Source organism: Siphateles boraxobius, unplaced genomic scaffold, assembly GCF_051911475.1.
Source record: "Siphateles boraxobius isolate OS27281-9 unplaced genomic scaffold, OSU_SipBor_1 19, whole genome shotgun sequence".
Taxonomy (NCBI): Eukaryota; Metazoa; Chordata; class Actinopteri; order Cypriniformes; family Leuciscidae; genus Siphateles; species Siphateles boraxobius.
Window position 1 is genome coordinate 23,185,282 of NW_027508799.1, and position 23,512 is coordinate 23,208,793.

At 36.7% G+C, this 23,512-nt stretch overlaps 1 protein-coding gene across 1 annotated transcript; it reads right to left on the reverse strand.

The window, feature by feature from the left end:
* Positions 1–2,526: 2,526 nt before the first annotated feature.
* Positions 2,527–15,885, reverse strand: igf1 (insulin-like growth factor 1). The gene is made up of 5 exons (XM_077234366.1): positions 15,622–15,885; positions 14,255–14,414; positions 6,359–6,540; positions 6,062–6,097; positions 2,527–4,475 (listed from the first exon to the last, which is right to left on the reverse strand). Exons 1-5 carry the CDS (start codon positions 15,667–15,669, stop codon positions 4,416–4,418), a joined length of 486 nt encoding a protein of 161 aa, XP_077090481.1. The 5' UTR covers positions 15,670–15,885; the 3' UTR covers positions 2,527–4,415.
* Positions 15,886–23,512: the final 7,627 nt, after the last annotated feature.

The window sequence follows — 23,512 nt, forward strand, 5'->3', positions numbered from 1 at the left end:
AATGTGCAGCCCTCTTGTCAGTACAGCCACTGCCTGATTTGTTTGTCTTGGCGGAACTTCATATTTTAGAAAGTATCATTTTGTCATGCGGCTAATGTGCAGTTTTAGGGCATTCATGTACGATTTGGCAAATGTTACACCTTTATCACTTTTTAGAATCCAAGGTGCTTTGCAAGGGGCAAGAACATTGCTTTCCCTGCTTGAAAGACTTTTTGAAATCTAAATTTTTGGAGCTTCATTTGTGTTAGCTTTGAGTTTAAAAAAAGTTTTTCTCTTCTGGGAAAACAAGCTAAAAAATTGATGACTCATTCTGCACTAACAGACTTTTTGTCCAATCAAATGCTCTCTAGAAGGATAAGCCCATCCACCCTGAAACTGGCCAGCACGCAGCAAATCTTCAATTGTGGCTGTAACTAATATTTATTGACTATTCAAGTCCTGCCCAGACTTCCTGTTTTGTATAGGAAATGCTAATGTATAGTTTCTGTAATTTTAATCACTCTGAGACTTCAGGTATTGACAAGTGGTTTATTCAGCAGGAATGGTGAACAATCTGTCAGTATTTTCATATTTTATACAGAAAGCAATTGAGCACCAGTAATGAAAGCCTCACAATCAAAAAAAAAAAAAAAATGCTTTATGATCAATGCCCAGAATCCTCTAATATTTGTCATTCCATACAGTCTCTGTCTCTGGATTTATGTAGACATGTTCTGATGAAAACTATCAAACACAAGCAAAGTGGCGCAAATCGCTGCAGCAGTCTTAAATCCTCCATTTAATTTATGAGGAAACAGAACCACTTCAAAATAAGCATGATATTTCTGTAACAATATGTTCCTTAATGTGTCTAATTAAAGATTCAAGAAGTTTCTTCAGTGCTGCCCATGATATTAGCTACAAAGCTATAACCAACAAACCAAAGTCTTTGGTATTTTGTGAGGACCTTTTGCCGGAGGTCTATTACAATCACATAACTTGTGCACATTACATCGAAATTCTGGGTGGCTATTGCATATGATTCTACATTGTTCTATTGTTTCTTAATGCTGATTGAGAAGATATGCACATTTTTAAAACAAAAACCGCCGAGTTCAAAAGTACAAACACTTTAAGACACAAATTTAGGTTGTCAAAAAATAGATAGTTGCCTTTTTGAACATGGCATCCATCTTGTGTACACTGTAGAGGATTTATCTTCAGATGGCTTATGTGCTGTTATTTAACACATAACCTTTCTTCATTGCACTGGTGTAATTTAAATAATTTTGGTGCAATTTTCCTATTAAACCTCCTTAGGCATATTGATAAGTAAAAACAGGGGCAGGTGAAAAGAAAACCAATGCTCCTGAATGGGCTCATACAGTGTTAGCCAAATTACACTGTTGCTAGCTGGTTGAACTGTACTGTAACACTATTATTACTCAAGGGGAGAGAGTCTTTCTCGTCTCTGTATTACACTGAAGACAGTTTTCCCCCATTTCCTTGCCAGTTACAAATACTTAAGTTGAATGTAGTGCGCATGAAAAGCTACACTGTGATGGTCAACATCTTGGTAATGTTGGAGATTTGCAGTTCACAGTACTCTGTCAAGTTATTTGGCATAGGGACATAATGTTTCAAAAATATGAATAATTAAAAAATCGTAGAGAAAACAAAAAACAGCAATTAACCATCTCGGGCCACATTTTTCTTTTTCCCATGCATTCACAAAATACTTTCTCTCGCTTACACTGTTACCATATTGAAATAGCTTAAAAATGAAAGAATATTATTACAATGGTGGCCACAAGGCTGTGCAAAAGGGAAGACTTCCAACATTGAGCTTCTCAAGCTGTCCCCTATGTTTTCAGCCAACCCCTGCAAGTAACAAACTACAAAATAGCACCATTATACAGTGGGTTGATCTTTTATATGGTTCCGCTATATGATGCCATCACATACGATTATGGTTAGAGAATGCAAAGGTTAATATAGGTTGAATATAGATACAGAGTAAACAGTGTGGGTTGACATGAATCCGATGGGTTCAGAAAAGAGGAAAACACCATGCAGAGGGACTGTGAAAACACCCCGCGACCCCTCTGACAGCCACTTAAAGTGGTGTGTAGAGAGATAGTTCACCCAAAAACACAAATTCAGAATATTTGCTAAAAAACGATTTTTGCTGTATAATGATAGAGTGACCCTGTCTATGGAGTGCAACAGCGCCTGTTCACTTTTTCAGCGGCGTTGGTTCCGGAAATATTTTTTTCAATCATTTCTTCCATAGGGATTTCAAAAAAGTCTTTGTTAAAGCGTTATAAGTCATTAACCAAGCCAACCAGTTACGAGGTAGATCATAACACTACAAACTTAGATTTGAAGCAAACAATTATTTGGAAATCGGCCTTTGTGTACTTAACGGCTTTATTGAGGGAAAGAACTACAATCCCTGAAGCATTGCGAACAGCATTATCAAATTAAAAATTGAGAAACTCATATATATATATATATATATATATATATATATATATAAACAATATATTTTGGGTTTATTGCAAAATATGCATAATGCATCAAATACAAATATTTTATTTACAAATACAAATATTTATTTGATGTATCATGCATCAAAAATATACATCAAATATTTTGAGAGTGTAGGGAGACTCGATTATGTCATTCGCAGTGCTTCATGGGAGTGGGCGAGGCTAAAGAGATCTTTTGGCACGTTTTGCTGATTCTTACTCTCTGATTGGTGGAAAAAAATGTTTTGTACAGTGTAATGGGAAATGTAGATTTTCAACACAAATACCACTGTTAAACATGATTATTTTCAAACTAAGCTGAAATAATGTGGGCTTTAACAGAAGCAAATACTATCGATTAACAGCCTCATAGCTCATAGTAAGGCTGTCTTTAAAGGTTTATAGGTTATTGTTAAAAATCTATTTCCTTATTGAGAAAATGAAAGGAGTTTTTATTTCTGGAACCCAACTGTTGCACTTTATAATGCTCCAAAATGGACTAAATTAACATGATAAAACAAAATTCTTGTATTTTATAGGTGTGAAATGCAGAAATGCAGGTCTTTGAAAAAATGTTATCTTTATAGATTCCCATTCCCGCTTCAGAGAAAAAAAGTTAATTGTATGAAAATCTTTTATTAGAAATGGTCATAATGGAGTGGCCATAAAGTTGTATTATGCTAGAAAGAAAAAAAAGTTGCATTTTCCTAAGTATTATATTGGAAGTTAACCCATGAGAGGGTAATGTAAAATGAGTATAAAGTGACATAATTTAACTTTTTGGGTGAAATATCCCTTTAATACAGTTAGTGAGTTGCAGTCCGGCTCATGTCACCAGTCTTTCACTATAAAGTTGCAAACCTGCAACTTCCTGTTTGATGAAAAGTAGTTACTTAACCAGATTATGTTCTTATTGATATTCATACCTTACAATTGCAAGTACTTTTTATGTTTCTGTTGTCTTCCCTCTGTCTTTCCTGTGAGTGCTGATACACTGGTGTAAATGCATGCGGATAACTGTTTGAGTGAATGGCTTTCACCTCCAATTTTCTAATGAAGGTAAACCATGCAGTTAAAACTATTTTAAAAAAGAAGCAATGATCTCTCACACACAATTAAAAAAAAACACACACAAGGTGTTTTGCAGGATGTAGGTCATGTTCTATCATTCCTAAATGTGTTCTCTAGAGCACCTCAGCACATCTGCATAACGCTTTTGTATAATCCCTCTTGATCTGGTCTTGCACAATGAATCAAATAAGAAAAGAGTGATTTGTATTTTAAACGTCATCTTTCTGTGCAGCCGTAGTTCAGATTTGCAAGGGTTTCATCTGGTATAAACTGTCTAGACAGCTCAACACGGTCTGTGATCTCACTGCGAACTCCTTTCTTGGCAGCGGAGCTTCTAACATTTCGCATAAAGGCAACACGTTTGCCTGCAAAACATTTTTTTTTAGATAAAAATATTATAGCTTTCTTCTACTAGATCCAGATTGTGATAAGAATTATAAGTATTTTAATGTGTGTGGGGCATCAATAGTCACCTATTACTTCTGTTCCAGTGGCCATCCGTCAGAATTCAGTGGAATATGGACATTTAATAGGTGCTGCGAACTAGAGTAGGGTCAATTTATAGGGTTCTGACACATTTTTTTGCTTTCGGCATCCATTATGTGCAACCGTTCACACAAGGAGGATAAACAGTTATTATTTGACTCTTTATAGCAGCTAATTTAGTATTTTCCCCCAATATAGAATGGTGCAGTGCATGGAAATCATCAGATATTCAGTAAATCTTTTTTTTTACAGTGGAGCACGTTCCTGGAAGACCAGTCTTTCTTTTATCCCGTTCTCCACTGTCCAACAGTTTTGCTTGTCTCTCTTAGCCATTCCCCCCGCTGTCCTTTACATGCGATAGTTTCTGCCCCCTGTGTTTCCTCGGCTTGAGTTCTTCTGATGAACCTCCTGAAAATAAGAAAGAGAAAGGCAGTAAATGTCGGTTCAGATGAGAAGTAACGTAAAAAGCTCAACCAAGGAGAGCAGAATTGCTGTCGCTGCCCATAACAACACAGCTGTTTGGTGAACGAAGTGTTATTTCATAATGCCGAGGAAATCTACTGTCAAAGCAACACATCAAAGGTTTCACCGCAGCAAGATTAATAAGTCTAATTCACGAAAGTTAAGCTGGGAATGAAACCGCATGCAGGGAGTGGAGGAGAAAGGCCGGTATGAGGGTCCAGACTCTGAACTCAGCGTGCAGACTTCTAAGGTGACCTTAGACTCGGCTTCCAGCGCATTACGTATGGGTGCAGAAATATGTCTGCAGAGAGCATATGCAGGTCTACCACAAAAACCACTTAGGCAGTTCACTTGCTAATGGTTTTCTTTTTCGAGAGAGGACAACTGAGAGCACTTAAAAGGGTGGCCCACATTTGGGCAGCGGGGGTGAGGGAAGAGCTGCTTTTTCCTTAGTATGTATCATAGCACAATGTACTGCCATTATTCGCTCTGTTTTGAGGTGACGTAAAGGGGTAGCTCACCAAAAAATAACTCACTCATTTCAAGACCTTATGACTTTCTTTCTTAAGTGGACCACAAAAGAATGTTCTGTAGAATGTATTGGTTGCTCTGTTCCGTGCAATTGCAATAAATGGGGACTGGAGCTCTCAAGCTTCAAAAAGAAAGTGAAAGTATCATAAAAGTGGTCCATATAACTCATGTGCTATATTACAAGTCTTATGAAGCCATATAAAAGCAAAGTTTAAGTCATTATTCACTGATCTTTCCTGGCATGAGCTGGTAACAGCTGGATATCTACACCTGGATCATTGAGTTATTGAGTTGAACTTGAGTATTGGACCAGTCTTCCAGAAATAATCATTCAGACTTATGTAGTAAACTGGATCAATGGAATTAATTCAAGATCTGACTCAAAATAATTTGTTTGGACATTGCTATTTTATTTACATGAAATTTAGGATGTCAAGATTTTCAGTAAAGAATAGCTTTAATTTTGGTCTATTGTTCACATAACGGTATTGTAATGGCTTTAGAAGAACGGTACTTCAGAGGTGTGTGTGTGTGTGTTTGTCTGTTTGTCTGTCTGTTTCTCTGTGAGTGTGTCATTTTAGAGCTCAAAAATTCGTCTTTTGCACTGGAAAAAAATCTTAGTGTTTCTCTTGTTTTCCAGTACAAGTATTTACACATTCTTAAATCAATATACATTTAGTTCAAGTCAATTTATGCTGAAAACAAAACATCTGCCAAATATCTGGGTTTTTAAAGATTTTTTTTAAAAAATTAAAAACCAACTAAATTTGGGTGAAAACAGTATTATTTTTCTTACTCTATTGACAGATATTTTTTCTCGTTTTAAGAAAAAAACTCAATTGATTTTGATCAGTTTTTCAGAACATAAGACTTTTTTCATAAGAATTTTACAGGCTTACTAAAAATACAATTAACTTGAATGTTGTTATAATTCAAGCACTCTCATGCACATACGCATCACTGTTAATTACGGCTCACTCTCAGACTGAGGGAAGACTTACCTTACAGGAAGAGTGGCTATGTCCAGATATAGGTTTCTGCAAGGAAACACAATCAGTACAGTTATGAACTAATATCAACCAAATTAGTCAACTAATGTTGCATCAGCATTATATATTCATACATTTTTACTATCTGTCCCGAGGTTTTACAGAAATGTACGATTGTATCAAATGCTCTTTTGACCCCTTCACTAAGTCCCACCTTAAAAATGGTACAATAATGGTACAAATGACAACAACGAAAGAGATGGAGCTTAGCAAAGGTTCACTATTGACATCACAAGCGTGGCTGCACACCTTTGCTGTCCTGGTGACTTCCGTGTGCCGTTGTGCTCGTAGGGATCGTGGAGTTTTGCCGTTTTTCACAGGTGCACAGTACATCTCAAGGCGCCGCAGTTCGCAGCTCTGAAAGCAGCATTCGTCCACAATGCCGCGGTTGTGCGACCGTCTCGAACTAGGCCCATATCCTGTTGGTTTGCCTGTTGGATGCATAGGAATAACATTAAGAAATAGCCTTTTGTATGGCGAGAACATCTGATGCACATACGAAAAGCGAAAGCCCTCCTGTAAATCTTCGCTGTGAGGGAGGATCTGCACTTAATGGCGAGTTTAAATTCTGTCATATCTAAGGTACGTTACATAAAAGCCTGTCATCACATCGAGTTCAAGCCCTTTATCCATTTTATTATTGGCGTGGCACCAGCTCATTACAGCCCGCAAGGTCATGTTCCGAAATGCTACGTAAATCTCTTAAACTTTCGGTTGTAACCTGTGGCTAAGAGCCCGGTCATGAGAGCTATAATAGCTTAGTGTAGCAGCCAGACCGTAGCTGTGATTCTTCATATATATGGACGCGTTAATGACATGAATTTCTTCAGCGTGAAATTTACAGGGTATCACTTTGCACAGAGTGGACCCTTCTTGGCAAGCCTCCTAGTTAAATTGAGGTCACACGGACACAAATGTTTAGAATATCACATTTTGCAGTTTAAAACCTGATATCTTAAACTAGCCCACTGGTGTGGGAGGCCAGGTTCGGCCCTTGTGGAGGTCAAATCAACCTAAGGAGAAAAATTCCATGCTCAACACCACTTATGAGAATAACAATGTTAGTAGACCAGGATGAACCATGAACTTTCCCCGGTGTGCTTGTTAATGTCGCTGCTGACTAGGTGATAATTACCCATGTGAAAGAACATGAAAAATGAAACTGCCTCATGGGTATAAAATTTTGTGTGCAGCAAATGAGGTCAATGCACTATTATAAAATGTCCTAGACATTATGTTTAACGATGAGGTTGGGCTACTTAACGTGTAGAATTCGGGATTTGGGTTGTCTGATCCCAAACAATGGATTTATGTTAAAGGTAGCACTCAGACACCTGACTAAATTAGTCGCCAAATCACGGTGGCCTTAAAAAAATATCCCACTCTCCTTTTACAAGTCACCACTTACATAGGGCAATATAGCTCCGATAGGCTTTTCTCAGTTACCAAATGAAATAATAATAATAATTTAATATGGCATTTACAAGAAGGAAATGCCTTTCCCTTTCAGAGTTAATAGCTCTTGGCTTGCAGGGCTGCCAGTGCTGCTGACAAAATGTATTAACTTCTGCTTTGCACTTGCTGCACCCTGACAGTGTTGTTTTGGAAAGAGAGGTGCTCTAATTCTGACAAACATGCATCCCTGCAGACTGCATGACTCTTGGGTGCCGAACATATTGGGGAGAATAGGGGGCGCTGTTATATTAAAATACAATTAAGTTTTATGTAGGACACTGTTAGTGGTAGAATTGTTTGCACACTCAATTGGACACTTGATGCTCTTCTTTAGATTTTTAATTAGATCAAAAAAATGTAATATATAATAAAATAAATATTATTATTTAACATTATTTTGTCAGTGTTTTGTGCCTATAATAATGCCCCGATTATTTTTGAACACCAGGCTTTTGACTTGTACAGTTACAAAATGCCACACGTAAAAGTCTCTCATCATTTGTTCTCGTTGACATCTTGAACTATATATTCCATTTTCCTCTCAGGATCAAGGGTTAATATCTACTTGTAAGCTATGTCCCATATAAACCCAAAAACACATACAAAAAGAATGATCTTGCTGTAAACCTATCCATCAGGTTTGCACACGCCGGTAAAATTGTTTTCTGGATGATTTTTTTAATCCCATTCTAAAGAAAAACCTCCTCAAAATAGCTCAGATGACCCGTCATGAAATTCACATGAATTTGAGTGGCGGTCTAACAGGTTCAATAAACAAAAGCAGCTCTTATAATGCAGTGTAATTAGTTTAAATAGGTTTTCAGAGATTTGAAATGCTGAATTTTGAGAGGTCAAAGTTGTAATCCTAAAATAAGGTTTTATTGTTAGATCAGCCATGATCCAGCACTGGTCTGCAAACCTGTTTTCATGTTTTGTTCTTTTTATCAGTATGACGAGCAGATAATAGTCTTGTATGTTTTTCTTTTTCCATATAAATTGTCCACAGATTCGGTCATGCATTTATCAAAGATTGTTGCATTGTTGGATAGATTATCTATCGGCTTAGCTGACAGTCTTCCATACCCTCCCCCAGTAAAACCATCAACCCATTCACAACATTGTCAGAGACCTGTGAGACCTTGGCAAAGCATATCTCCATCACAGTGTTTAAGATCAATGTACCGTCTGTTTCAGTGTTACAAAAGCACAAACGTTTGTGTTCCCACACTTTTTGGTTGACACCTTTGCTTCCAACTAAACAGGCGCATCAGAACGTGTAGATTCCAATGAGGAACACCGCTGGAAAGAAGCTGACTTTTACAGCCATGCTATGGTTATTGAAGAACAGGGAGTTCTTGGAGCTGCTGCCATAAGCTGCCTGCATAGTGTCAGGAAGTTATACTGTTCACTGGGGACTATAAAAGCTGCTATAGTCCTGGAAACTACCTCTTTATCAATGGCACCACAAAGAGTTTATAGCAAGATGTAGTTTCCTTCCAATTTATTTTCCTCCTGGCTCTTTTTGCCACTGTTTACTTTACAAAGAGATGTTAGCTCTTGCAGGCATTAAGGATTGATTATGAACTGTTTGTGGTGTTTAAAGGTTGTCAACTGCCAAGTAACGTTTTACTGTTTATGTCAAACTACTTTTAAATGTTCCAACCAGGGTATTGTGCTGATATAGACCTATTATTGTTGTTGTTATCTATTTAAATGTTAGATAAATAGATATTTACTTGTGGTGTTCCTAGTCAAAAATGACTGGCCTACAAAAAAATTGCTTATAAACCTTTCGTTATGATATATTATCAATCTTTTATTTTTGAAACTGATTGATCACTGGCATCATTGATCTGAGTCTATTGATCTACAGATCATTGATCTGTTCTGAGGATAAAGTTGAAGTGATCAAAGTCAATGATCTTACGATCTCTGTGAAAAAGGAAGCCTATAAATACTCAAAATAGTTTGTTTGTATACATGAACGTGTGAATGTGCGCGGAGGTGCGAGTGTGCATCCACTGTATCCACGCATGCACAGGTCTGAGGCCTTTATCTTTGCAAGTACACATGTACAGTAATGCATATGTGAACATAAACATGATGAACATGCTCCTGAACACTAGATGTTTCTCATATTTTCGATTTCCCCCATTCCCCCATCATTTTTGAATCTAATATTTGGTGATAATATAGAGTAATGAAAGATTGATAAGCACTTTTTTGTTGGCTGGTCATTTTTGACCGGGAACTTCAAAAGTATGAATTTGTGCCATTTTGTACAAGATAAAAGCATTTCAATACAAACTTCCTGGTTAAACATTAAAGCACATTAGTGTGACAAATTATATAATATTTTCATATTTTATTGAATATTGACAAAATTTTCCACAAATTCTGCTTTTTTCACATAAACACTGGGGTGCTTAAGCTCAGATCAATGCGTTTAAAAAATAAATACAAAACCTGACCAAATTAAAAGAAAACAACTTGACAAATAAGATTGAATCCAATATTTGGTCATAATATCATACCGAGAGATTTATAAGCTATTTTTTTCAGAAAGTTGCATTTAAAATCCTCTTGGCTCAGAAATCCAATTCCCATATATGTAGTCTTGATGGATGCTTAGTTTTGGTGAGAAGTCATTTGTTTGTCTCTTGTAAATCAGACACCGCCAAAGCTTGAATATCAGGCTTTGTGGTTAAAAAAACAACAACTTCTTCTCACCCAAAAAGTGCTGGCCCTAGAATACACAGGGCCTTCTGCAACGTGTTTATGTCCAGTAGAACAACAGGGCAGGAGGGGGTAGGGGGCATCCTGATCATCCTGTAATCCCCTATAATCCGGTGCTGCTCTAGGACAAGAGCCAAGCCTGACTGTGTGCTGTTGATGTGTTCTTCTCTCCAGCTGTTTCAAATATAATGCAACCAGACAAACAAAACTGAAAAGTAGTCCTATCACTGACGTTCGTGTGCAATCTTTCATCATTGACTCTGGTCATCCCAAATCCCAATACGCAAAGTTTTTTATTTTGGTTTCCAACGATTATGTAAATTTGATGTCGCATTCTGTTTCTTTCCTTTTAAGAGGTGTCTTGTCGCCCTTCCTATGTAACATACAAATCAGTCAAATCATATAACATGACTTTTTTGATATCAGTGAATCAGTGATTGCTCGGGCACTGATTAACACCATCAGTTGTGATTGGCCAGACTTTAGTTGAGTGTCAATTGAATAATTATGGTCAAAAAACCATTGATATTTATCATAATGTTTTAATTGTGAGTGTTGGCAGTACAATTTACAGCCATTTTGTGCTCTGTTTATGAAGAATAACATTCAAGCTGTCAAGAAATGCGACTCATTTAGCTGTTTTTTTAAACCACAGGCTTGTGCAACCAAACTACATTTCCCATAATTCTCCATGGCAGCACAAGAATGATACAATACACAAATGAAAGCATCTGTTAATACCTAATGTGCATTATTTGCATTATTTATTTTCTTGCATTTTCATTAAAAGCTTACAATGAAATAGTCCATAATGTGTATTTACTCCAACCAAAATCACTTGAATGCACAACAGGTCATAATTCATATGTACGGACTTCCAGATTTTAAATAAGACAATCTTCAGAAGAGATTCCCCTATCATCCAGAGTTGCCAGATCATTGGAGATTCTTGCAAATGTGTGAGAGGAGACTTGCACCCACTTCTGGACAAATTGTGATTTTACAGCGTATACTGAGCCAAAACTTTCCACGTTCCCGGTGTGTTTGTGTCTTGGGAATGGGAATGCATCACGAGGTACACGCTCAGGCTGTTGGCAGACGTCAGAGGTGCTTTGCTACGAATGATGACTGCACAGTTGAATGGCCATGGAGGGAAAGGGCAGCTGTATGTCAGCACAAACATGTCTGGCCACGAAGTGCCCTTTGTAATAAGCAGGATAATGTGTTCCAGCACTGCCTCACTCATTACGGAGTCCCGCTCCTCTCCAATAACCCCTTACAACCGAAGACAATCAGGGATGAAACTGCTGCTGAGGCATTTCAACGACAACTGTGGATTTCTAGGTCAGGCTAACAGTTGGAAAATCTGACTACACTGTCAGTTTCTTCTTCTTCTACTTCTGTGTCTTCCTCTTTTTGATGTCTTCAAAAGATTTGGTTTCAATGATAAAAAAAATTCCACGAGTAGTATTTCACCTTTCTATCAAGATAATAAAATTTGAAGTATTGAAATGTGAGTGGAGTTCCTGCACTGGCAGTGACAAGGGAACTTGTGAAATGGGTCACACTGAACAGTCGCCGCACACTGTGTCACTGAACACAATGCTGCTTGCTCCTTAGATGAATCCAGTTTGTTTATGGGTTCATGTGTTGGATGCCAGTCTGTTTAAAAGCAATTTTAATTATATTACTAATGCTATCCAGTATTATAAGTGTTAAAAAGTTGGGGCACAAAAGAAATTCCTTTAAGTTTTATACTACATACTAGGTCAAAGTCAAATGATCTGTATAAAATCGTCTATTTGCTCTTCACCGAATCTGTCACGTTGATGCAATAATTTCACGGAAAGTTCAGATTAGCATAAACATATTTATTTTGGCCTCTGTACTGACAAAACAAACACAAGTCCATTGACAGCCATGAGTGATCCAGCCAGCTCCTTTGTGACCACTAAAAGCTCAAATGTTGTTGACTGGAAACTTAAAATGTCAACACTAACTTGAAGTTCAATCTTGCTTCGCTTTCAGTGAATAAAATGTGTCTTCTTAGAATCAGTGGGTTCCGTCCACTTGTCGAAATAATCACTTCATACGTCATCATCGGTGGCCTGAGACTCACGTACTTTCTCGAGCCATTTGCACATCGTAAATAACTAATTCAAACAGATAACAATATACGTGGAAAACTTTAAAACAGCATAGCTGCACAATATGATGTAACTGGTCTCATTTGGGCAGCTGAAATCAAATGTCAAACACAGGGCAATTGATTTTTCAGAAAATAGGAATAGTCTAAAATTAGAAACATTTTCTGAACCAGTTACTGCGGCTGAGTGGACATTGCAAAATTGTTATCCAGTTTGAGTTTTTTCAAGCAACCTGGCCTTAAAAATATAGGTCATGTTATTCTGCATATTTCATGTTGTTTAACGGGATACAAAAAAAACACCAGCCAGCATGTGACCGACCTCCATTGAAAGAAGTAATGTTAGTTGTACAACTATGTAGCATTTTTTCCAATGTTGAAAGAATGTTTAACCCTAAATGTTGTAAAAAGGTTAACAAAATGAATATAAATCAACATTTTAACAATGTTGTGATATCAATGTTCAGTTGAATTGCAAAATCTAAACACAATTCACAGTAATTCAACATTGATCCATGATGTTGATTCACCCTTGAATAAACATTCAAATGATGGCTAGGAAAGTTATCCCATGTAACATATCTTGATTAGGCTGAAGATGAGATTTTCTGTTAATAACTAATTGTTTTGACAAACAAATCACCATCCTTTTTCAATGTATGGAGATGAGAAGTCTACGCTTCCTGCTAAATATCTTGTTTTGTGCACCACAGGAAAAAATCTAAATGGGGTTTGAGTGAGTCATTAAGTAATGACAATCCAAATTTCTGGGTGAAAATCCCTTTAATCCTAGTACTAAACATAATTAGGAATCAAAATAGATCATCTTGTTAAACAAATTGACTAATAAATAATACATATTAAATTTGAATGAATTGCATGTTCAAGATAAAGTCCATAAAGTGTATGAACAAAGTGTAACAACAAGTCCCGACAATGGCTAGAACTCTCTCGGCCTTCTGCTGATTGGGACAACTCAAGAGTCAGCAACTCTCAAGGGTTGTCGAAAAAAAGAGATTTAAGTCTAGGATTCAAAATGGTTTTCTTTGGGTAGTCCACTACTCAGTTGGAAATAAGATGTGCACTACATTAATTTGCCCTGCCTACACGTGTCTGCCAAATTCCAGCAACCTCATTTTGGGGGCAAAGCAGCTGGCTGATCTTCCTTAAATGTAAAACACTTACATCAGTCAGAGCATTTCTTTCAGCTGCCTCTTGGCATTGCAACTGCTCACCTTACAACCATCTAAAGTGAAGCAGCAATCACATTACATATATAATGACATATGTATTTCAGAGTGAAAAAGGATAATTAATTTGTTTCTCCTTTGAGAAAATGGATGTTACATACCAGAATGCATGTGGTTGATGGGAATGTTTGAAAAGTGAGGGATTTGTGATGTCAGGCGATTAGGATTAGAGGTGGAGCAATGTAATTATATAGTTAATATATTTTGAGGAAAACGTATAAACATTTATATTTAGAATAACATGCTCTGATTAATCATGCAGACCAGAAACTTGCATTGACATGTAGCCTAGTGTAAATTTAGGGTATTATATTTAACTTTCTATGCAATATAACAGACAAAAACAGCAAAAGCAGAAAGTAGGAAACATTTTGGGAAATTGGACAGCAAGACATGAAAACTGATGCTTTTCTTATTTATGAGTAGCGCATTAGTGCATGGAGAAAGAGGAAAACAGAGAGAGAGAGAGAGAGAGAGAGAGAGAGAGAGAGAGAGAGAGAGAGAGAGAGAGAGAGAGAGAGAGAGAGCAGATGATGAATAAATAAAATGTGCACTTACTGAAATAAAAGCCCCTGTCTCCACACACAAACTGCAGCGTGTCTACAAGCTCCGCCCCGCACAGCGTCTCCGGCCCCGCCTCCAGTGTCGCGGGAGTCAACGCGAGTACGCACAGCACCAGTGAGAGGGTGTGGGTGCTCGAGAGACAGCGCATGGTACACTGCATCCCAGAGAGAGAGGAGCCAGAAATACATTAGATCTATGCACTAAAACATAATTAAGGATAATTTACCTTTTATTGGTCTTTTATTTATATATTTTTTGGTTTTATTTTATTTACTGATTTCTTCTTTCCTCGTATTCCTTCTATCTATCTATCTATCTATCTATCTATCTATCTATCTATCTATCTATCTATCTATCTATCTATCTATCTATCTATCTATCTATCTCCACAGATGTTTCATTCATGTTTCTAAAATCTGCATATCAAATAGCCTGCAGAGACATGTGCCTGGATATTGAGGATAGGCTACTAAAAACAACTTCAACTCATTGCTCATAAGAAGAATGACACAAAAAACGATTCAGTGCCAAAAAAAAGTTGAACTGTTCAATGCACCTGTCTATACATCTAGGATAGCTACTTTTACACTCTTGCCTTTAACTGAATAGAGTCTCCCAATCATCTTTAGCCTAACCGCGTTTCTGTGGTGACTTTACAAGTCAATTGTCCTACCTCTATCTGCACACAATCTCGCTAAAACAGGGAGCGTTATATCGAGGGACTTCTCCACAAATGCTCTCCAGCGCGCGCTTTGAAGCTCCTAGTTCTCGCCCGTGCCAATAGGCTTCTGCTTGAAACCAGTTATCCGGTAAAATAAGAGCGGTTTTGTAAACCATGCATTTTTGGGTCCCTTGCATAAAAGATTCTAACTGGAAAGCTGCAAAGCCGCCAAACCCAAAGAGGAAGCACTTTACATAATAAAGAGAATATAATGCGCAAACACACACGCACAAGTAGCTATGCTGCAAAACCTTCTGCCAAAGCCCTGATTCGTGTCAACTCAGCAATATTAACTTTTAAGGGTCGTGATATAGCCTACAAGTTGGTGACTTGTGCACTGCGCAAATATATACTCCCTGGTGCATCATGATATGACTCACCATACACATCACGCAGTCTGTCGTAAGTCTCAAAAGTTTGCCATAATACCGCTGTCAGATCTTTAATGTGAAATACTTTTGCATGCACATGTCTAATGTCATGCAAACTGCGTAAAGATGCAGATTGATCATTTATCAAATTTAAAATTGAGTGTATATTGTCTTAAAATATAATTCAGTCTATATCAATGGCTATTGCTTCACTGAGAAATCAATGTCTAAGCTGCCAATTTGCTTTCAAAGAAAATAGGTTAAGTTACCTTAAAGGCATCACACCAATGCCCCTGGAAGAAATGACCGTTAGACATCCCCTTGGGTCTCTAGCAAAAGCCCAGCAAAAATGAACTTGTTTGAAGTCATTAAAAAGCGAGAAAGAGGATGAGATGCCGGCAATGTCACATCTCAATATTCCGACTTTGTTCCATTGCGCAGGCTCGTTGTGGAGAAGTGAGATTTAGCGACCGGGAGACGGATTTGGAGAGAAAATCCCTCACATTTATCTACATTACAGAGACATTTTCAACAGGAAACAGCTGGGGCAGCATTTGCCTTCTCCTCTTGCTAAGTTACTCATTAAGGATTTTGGGCACCCTGTCAAATAACGTCATCTGTTTCTTAGAATAGGCTTGAATTTGGATCTTTCTAGGACTTACTAACAGATCAGAAACGATTGCATTGCAGAAAGAAAACGAATTGGAGAGTTAGAGAAAGTGGTGTGTTTTTAGAAAGAGACAGAAGTTGAATTTAGAGTCACTTCCATGCGTAATTTGGACGGTGTCTTTTTCATCACTATATTCTCAGCAGACATACATGGCAGTGTATGCATTATGCTATACATTTAAAGAGGGTCAACTTTTTAAAAGTAGGCTAATTTCTGTAGTCAGATTATTTTCGCGACTCAATTAGATTACAAGGCGTTAGCTAAAATATTTTAAAACTAAAAGTTCTTGTTATAGGCTATACAGTATTTATAAAATGTAAATCTAAAAGTGGTAATGGCAGTATTTTTGTAAATTTGAATCTGATAATCCTAAAGCGCTCGCGATTTTTTCCGATGTTTCCTCCTGACAAACTATTATTTTTTCGCGCCTCTATTTAAAAGCAATAAATAACTCTATTTTTTTATTCTGAAACTGAAAATCGCTTATCTATCAATCTCAGATGGCACAGGAATGAAAAGTGAAAGTGACACATGATGGCCAACTTAAGTATGGTAACCCATACTTGGAATTTGACCTCTGCATTTAACCCATCCAAGTAAGTGCACACACATTAGGAGCAGAGTATTGAACACACAGACAGCAAACGTGGATACACACACCTGGAGCAGCGGGCAGCCTTGCGTGGCGCCCGGGGAGCGATTGGGGGTTAGGTGCCTTGCTCAAGGACGCCTCAGTCATATTCCTGGCGGTACTGGAATCGAACCAGCAACCTTTGGTTCACCAGTCCAACTCTGTTACCATTAGGTCATGACTGTCCCCTTAGGCCATGACTGCCCCTGTGCAAAATCTCACTTAATTTATGCCATTTCCATAACCTATATGTATTGCTTTATTAAATGTCGTTTTATTTTTGCTTCTCGAAACTATTATAAATAGATATATCGATTGCAATAATTATAAAAAATATTAATACATTTAGAATATATAGGCTACTCGCTAAATATTAAGTATGCATTTGCTAAATTTTTAAGTACAATTAACTTAAATGTTTAAGTCATTTAAACTTAAATTACATAAAACTGAATGAAAATGTTGAATCTTGTATAACTTATAAAAAACGTGAAAATTCCTTAACTTATTTTGATGAGTTAAAGCAATGTAAAGACATATGTTGTCATAACGTATTGATCATATAATACTTTTTTTTATCACATATTTGTAAAGTTATTTTTCGGGCAGTAAATAAGGAGCTTTATTATAGAAACACAGTTGTTTTCAAATTAATGTTGTAACAGTAAGGCACGCACAAATGATGCCATAAAGTAGCCTAAACAAAAAATATCGGTTCAAACCGATTATCGGTCTATACTACTTGCGCATTGTGCATATTCTAGTCTGATATCTGTCACTACACCACTGCATTATTTTTGGAATATGCTCCAAATACTTTAATCTATCATTGCTGTGATGTGACAAAAAAATGATCTGATTTGATTTCTATCTACCACATTATCCACACTCATCAGCGCATACATGTGTAAAACACTGCAATAACATTATCCGTGGAAAAGGGGTTGTCGACTATTTATTTGATATAATTCCTGTCTAGATGATTGATGCTTAGCCTGGCTTCTTGGGTAAGTTTTGTCAAAGTACGGTCTGGCTGACCTCAGAGGAATGAGCTCTCTCATTGCTTCAATGAACAGACATTGCTTTCACTGAGACTTGGGAGAAGATTTCTCTCCACTAATACCATCTCATAGTTTGCACGATGAGCCAATAGAAGTGCTTAGTACAGTCTCTCTCACACGCTCACAGAAAAGTGGTTAGAGGGGACATTGTATTCAATGTGGAAGGACATGTTAATAGATGGCCAGTATTACTGATTCTGGAAGATTTTTGAAACCACCCAATAAACTCCTGCTGTGTGTGGTCAGTGTTCACTGGGCAAATGAGTTAGACTGGCACAGACATGTCTGTGATGTTTTTCTCTTGCTGTTTTCATCAAAGAACAATGATCACTGATGGTGTCGGTAATAGGTCGGCCAGCAGGACAAGGTTTTGTTCAGTGGTTAGCGATGTTGTTGAAAGACCATTGCTGCAATATGGCACATGGAGAGTTTTGCAGCCTGAAGAAAAGAAATCAAGGTAGATTTAACCATGGGATGTGGCATGAAATGAAATTGTAACAAAATAGAAAACTTGTTCAATGCCACTTAACTAATAAAGTTATATATAAAGTTATTACGCTGAGTCAACCTCTTATTTTCTGTTAAAAACTCTATATATTTGCTGAGCAGCAGTGGACAATGAATCTAATTAGTATGTACAGGATGAAAAGAACATTGCAAAACTCTTTACAGATTTACTCTTCAGCAAAGCCAAATGAACGGTGAGTCCCTTAAAGGACTTCTCAGCTAAGCTGACAATGGTGACATTGCAGTACCATGGTGTTCCTGAAACAGCATGGTGCTATTGGCAAGGTCATGGGTTCAAATCCCATCCTTCTGAAAAAGAAGTGCACTTAATTGTATTGAATCTGCACTTCTAATACTTCAAATCTAAAAAGTATTTACTTCATTTCTTTTTATTGCAGATAAGATAATATTAACAAAATAAAAGTCTACTTAAAGAGAGTACACTTTCATGTTTCTTAACAAACTTAAGTAGTTTATTAAAAAGTCACTTTTTAATAGCGTTTCTTTTTAAAGTAAATTTGAAATCGTTTTGTTTTAATAATTTTTTTGTCATACTTTAAGGAAGTACCCTTATTTTGATGGGTTGACTAACTTAATTATAAGTTTAACTAACTTAATTATAATTTTAACTGTAGTGTGTTATTTGATATTACATTAAATGTTAATATGTTTAAAAATAACTAAATTGAAACTTTATCATTACAAATGTGTAATTGCAAATATATATTTAAATATTTAAATTGTTTTAGTTTACCATAAATAATAGTCAGTACATGAAATAGCATATAAAGATGTACTAAAATTCTAATTCTACAGTCTCAAATTCAGCTAATTGCATTTAATTTAAATTTTAACTATAATACATTTTCATTTAATTAACATGAAAACATTACATTCAGTTTGCACTATAAAGTATTTTTAATATGTTTAAAGTGTTTACATTAACATGAGAAGTTAAAAAGGTATTTCATTTAACATGGAGCGGGTCACCTTAAGGAGGCGGCCATTTTGAAATCACATGAACTGAATACTATTGCATAGCTACTATTATGGTAACCCCCTGTTATTAAGCCATATGCTCACAAAATAAATATTTTGTGGCTGACTTTGAATCGAACATTTCTGCAATAGCATGGGTGACTGCTACATTCACTCCACCAGGTGTCAGTATCAAGTAGGCCTGAATAATTCCAAGACGAATATTATATTTGCAAGCACAACATCAACCAAAACATTGCATGTGTGCATGTTTAAGCCAACTAGAACTTTTAGATGGACTCAGTCACTGAACATTTTTTATTTGGAGAGATCTTAATTTTTTTTTTTTTAGTAATGTAGGCCTACTTTATATGCACAGCCATGTATCATTTGAGAGAAGTCACGCAATCATTTTAAGTACTTAAGGATAAACCCTTTGAATGTGGTTCTTCTCCACTACAGCGGTGAATGGAGAGTAACAGTAAGCTGAGTTTAAACCACAGGATCGTGTTTCCAGAATGAATGAATACCCCCCCCCCCATTCTCCCCAGTACTGTGAGACGGCTACATGTAAAGTAATACAGTGGGCTTTATGCTGATGCCTTGCTGTGTGTCTGAGCAAGTCTGGTGCAGTGGGATGACCTTCTCTCTCTCTCCTTGCTCCGCACTGGGCAGCACTTAAATTCACTGTACCTCTGCCAACTTGCTCTTCTTTGGAGCCGTCTGCCTGCCCGTCTGTGTGAACCCACTGACCAGGAAAAAAGTCCCCCTTCAGACTCTACAGAGACAATGCCTGTCAGTGTTATCTGTCTGGCTCAACCTGCAAAGCCTGCTGAGGAGAGGTTGAGACGGTGGTCCCTGCTGCTTCATTCAGGAACAATGTCAAATGATCTGAAGGAGGAGCATTTCATGTTGTCCCTGATCCATTTAGATTGTTTAGACGCAATAATATGTTGATTCCTGTTGGTACCACGGTGCAGTGGGCGCTCGCAACATATAGTATGAGTCAGGCTCAAGCAGAAGCAGGGCTGAACTGTCCTGCATCATACCAAGATCATTCTCTTAAATATTTACTTAAATTTACTTTTAGCAGATTTACTTTTAAATTGTTCAGTTTTGATGCTGATGACTCATGTTGTACTACACAGATTTTTATCCAATCAAATGTTTTCTAGAATGAGAATGCCCTTAATACCACCTCCAGCCAAACTAGCAAGTAGCAAATCACACTTCTAGTTTAAATACATACAAATCTGTGTTCAACAGGTTTATAGATTTATATCAGTTAATTATAGGCCTAGGCCTATAAGCCATTGTGAACTGTAAATCATACAGGGGGCAAAATGGCACAATAACATATTTTATGGTGAAATTTTCTCAGTCGCAGTTGCTACAGTTTTGATTTTTTAAAGCAACAAATGGATCTAAATAATAAGTTAAAAAATTAAATAATGGATTCAGAATGCATGTATTGCTAATTAAATTGATTATTCCAGTAACATATGAAATGTCTTTCCAGGCATCTATACTCACAACACAAAGGACCTTTGTGGATTAAGTAAATCAATACGACCCACTTCCATAATGCATTGACATTTGTGGAAACTCGGTCCTTCAATTAGCATGCGTGACAAGGACTGCAATCATTCTGTCAGCTACTATTAATAATAACTGGACACAATGCTTCCTGTTGGAATTTCATAAACTGGATACTGTAATCCTCTGAGTGGGTGAGATAGAGAGAAAGAGAGTTTGTGTCTTTGTGCAAGGGTTTGTTCCTCTTGTAGCTTACTTCATGATGTGTTATCAAATTGTCATCAGTCTAATGTTATGTTTTGCCATTCAGTGTTGCCATGCGGTATATCAAGTTTTGAATCTGTTTAAATATCCTCCTCAGATTGACTTTCATGTTGGGTTTCCATGTTGGAAAGTGGTGAAATCAAAGGTTTATGGGAAACTTCTTACCACTATTTCATACATTAAGAACAAAGTCATGGTGAGTCCCGCCTGGGAATGTCATCTGTGTAAAACATTTGACTTGATTTTTCCACACCCAAGCTTAATGTCGATGTGTGTGTCGCTATAAATCTTCGGAAAGAAAAAGAAAACAAGAAAAACTTCATTGATACTAATTGCAAAATAAACCACAGATCTGTTCATATAGGAAAATAAAAATAAAATAGAATAGAACAAAACAAAATAAATGCATAAATAAATAGGCATATGAATTTTTAAAAAGGAGTAACTCTTTATATGTATTATGTAGCTAATATGCATCCCATTCAACTTTTTAGAAAATATTTGCATTATTTAATATTAGTTTATTACTAGTATCAATAACATTTGGTGCATTTTTTATTTAATTTTGTAAGACAAAACACCACTTGATTATCACAGAAAACAACTGTACAATAACTTTAAGTTTTTATGTTCATTATATAGGCTAGTGCAACAAGAAAGCACAGGCCATTATGACAAACCCATGCCAGCTTGTAAGGTGCAATGAAAGTACAATCAATGGATTGCAAGTTTCAGCTTTTACACACCGCCAAATTCTTGGCCTTTATCATATGAGTAGATGCTCACTGAACCATGTGAACAGGGAAACCTCTGCCATAAATGAAGATGGGGCAGGGTTGGGGATGCTCTCCCCTCTTGCTCGCACAGGGGATTGGGTGGGGTGTCTCTTTACCCACTGCCTGGCACTGGGCATTTCCAAGAGTGCGTCTTTGCCAGGCCTCAATTATGGGGGAGTCATCCAGAACATATTGTAGCAATTACAGCTCCATATAAATCAATATGCTTCTGCTTAAAAAAGTGATCTGATCCCACAGCATGCTCTGGATCAAGTCTCCTTCAGGTCCATTTTGATTTCTGTCTCCTTTTCTAAAGGCAAGAGCATTATTTCACAGTTCAAGAATGATTAAGGTCACTGAAACCAGCTTCACATTTTTTATGTAACCATAAACCAGAGTCATCTTGGAGGTTAGTGGAGGCTATAAAGGCTATAGTCTATAGTCAATTTTATTGGCAAATAAGAATTTGGTCTTAATTTGCAGCATAAACATTTTTTTTTTTTGCAGTTGAAATAATGTTTTATTCTAGATGACAATCGACAAAGTGAAACATCACTCACTCACTGTCTCTCTCTCTCTCTCTCTCTCTCTCACACACACACACACACACACACACACACACACTCACACACACACACACTCACACACACACACACACACACACACACACACACACACACACACACACACACACACACACACACACACACACACACACACACACATACACACACTTTATTCTAGAAGACAATCGACAAAGTGAAACATCACTCACACACACACACACACATATATATACATATATAGTAAAATAAATAAATGTATATATATATATATATATATATATATATATAATATATATATATATATATATGTGTGTGTGTGTGTGTGTGTGTGTGTGTGAGTGATGTTTCACTTTGTCGATTGTCATCTAGAATAAAACATTATTTCAATTGCAAAAAAAAAAAAAGTTTATGCTGCAAATTAAGACCAAATTCTTGTTTGCCAATAAAATTGACTATAGACTATAGCCTTTATAGCCTCCACTAACCTCCAAGATGACTCTGGTTTATGGTTACATAAAAAATGTGAAGCTGGTTTCAGTGACCTTAATCATTCTCGATATAGACACCTGCCCACTACCACCTCACTGCATATATATATATATATATGTGTGTGTGTGTGTGTGTGTGTGTGTGTGATTGATGTTTCACTTTGTCGATTGTCATCTAGAATAAAACATTATTTCAATTGCAAAAAAAAAAAAAGTTTATGCTGCAAATTAAGACCAAATTCTTGTTTGCCAATAAAATTGACTATAGACTATAGCCTTTATAGCCTCCACTAACCTCCAAGATGACTCTGGTTTATGGTTAGATAAAAAATGTGAAGCTGGTTTCAGTGACCTTAATCATTCTCGATATAGACACCTGCCCAATACCACCTCACTGCATGCAAGCCTATAAATATGAATAACGGGAGTAGATGAAATCCACTTATAGACAATCATGAGCGCTTTACAATATTTGTTATATTGCGCCATCTTGTGCAGAAAGATGGTACTGCATCTTTCTTATTTATTATTATTATTATTATTATTTAATCATTATTATTATAAACGTCATTTTCATTATTTGATTATACAATTATTAAGCTGAAAAGATAAAATGATTGTTTAGTCGCATTTTACCTGATCAATTAGAAACAATTTACATCTAAGCCACGCACATCTTCTGG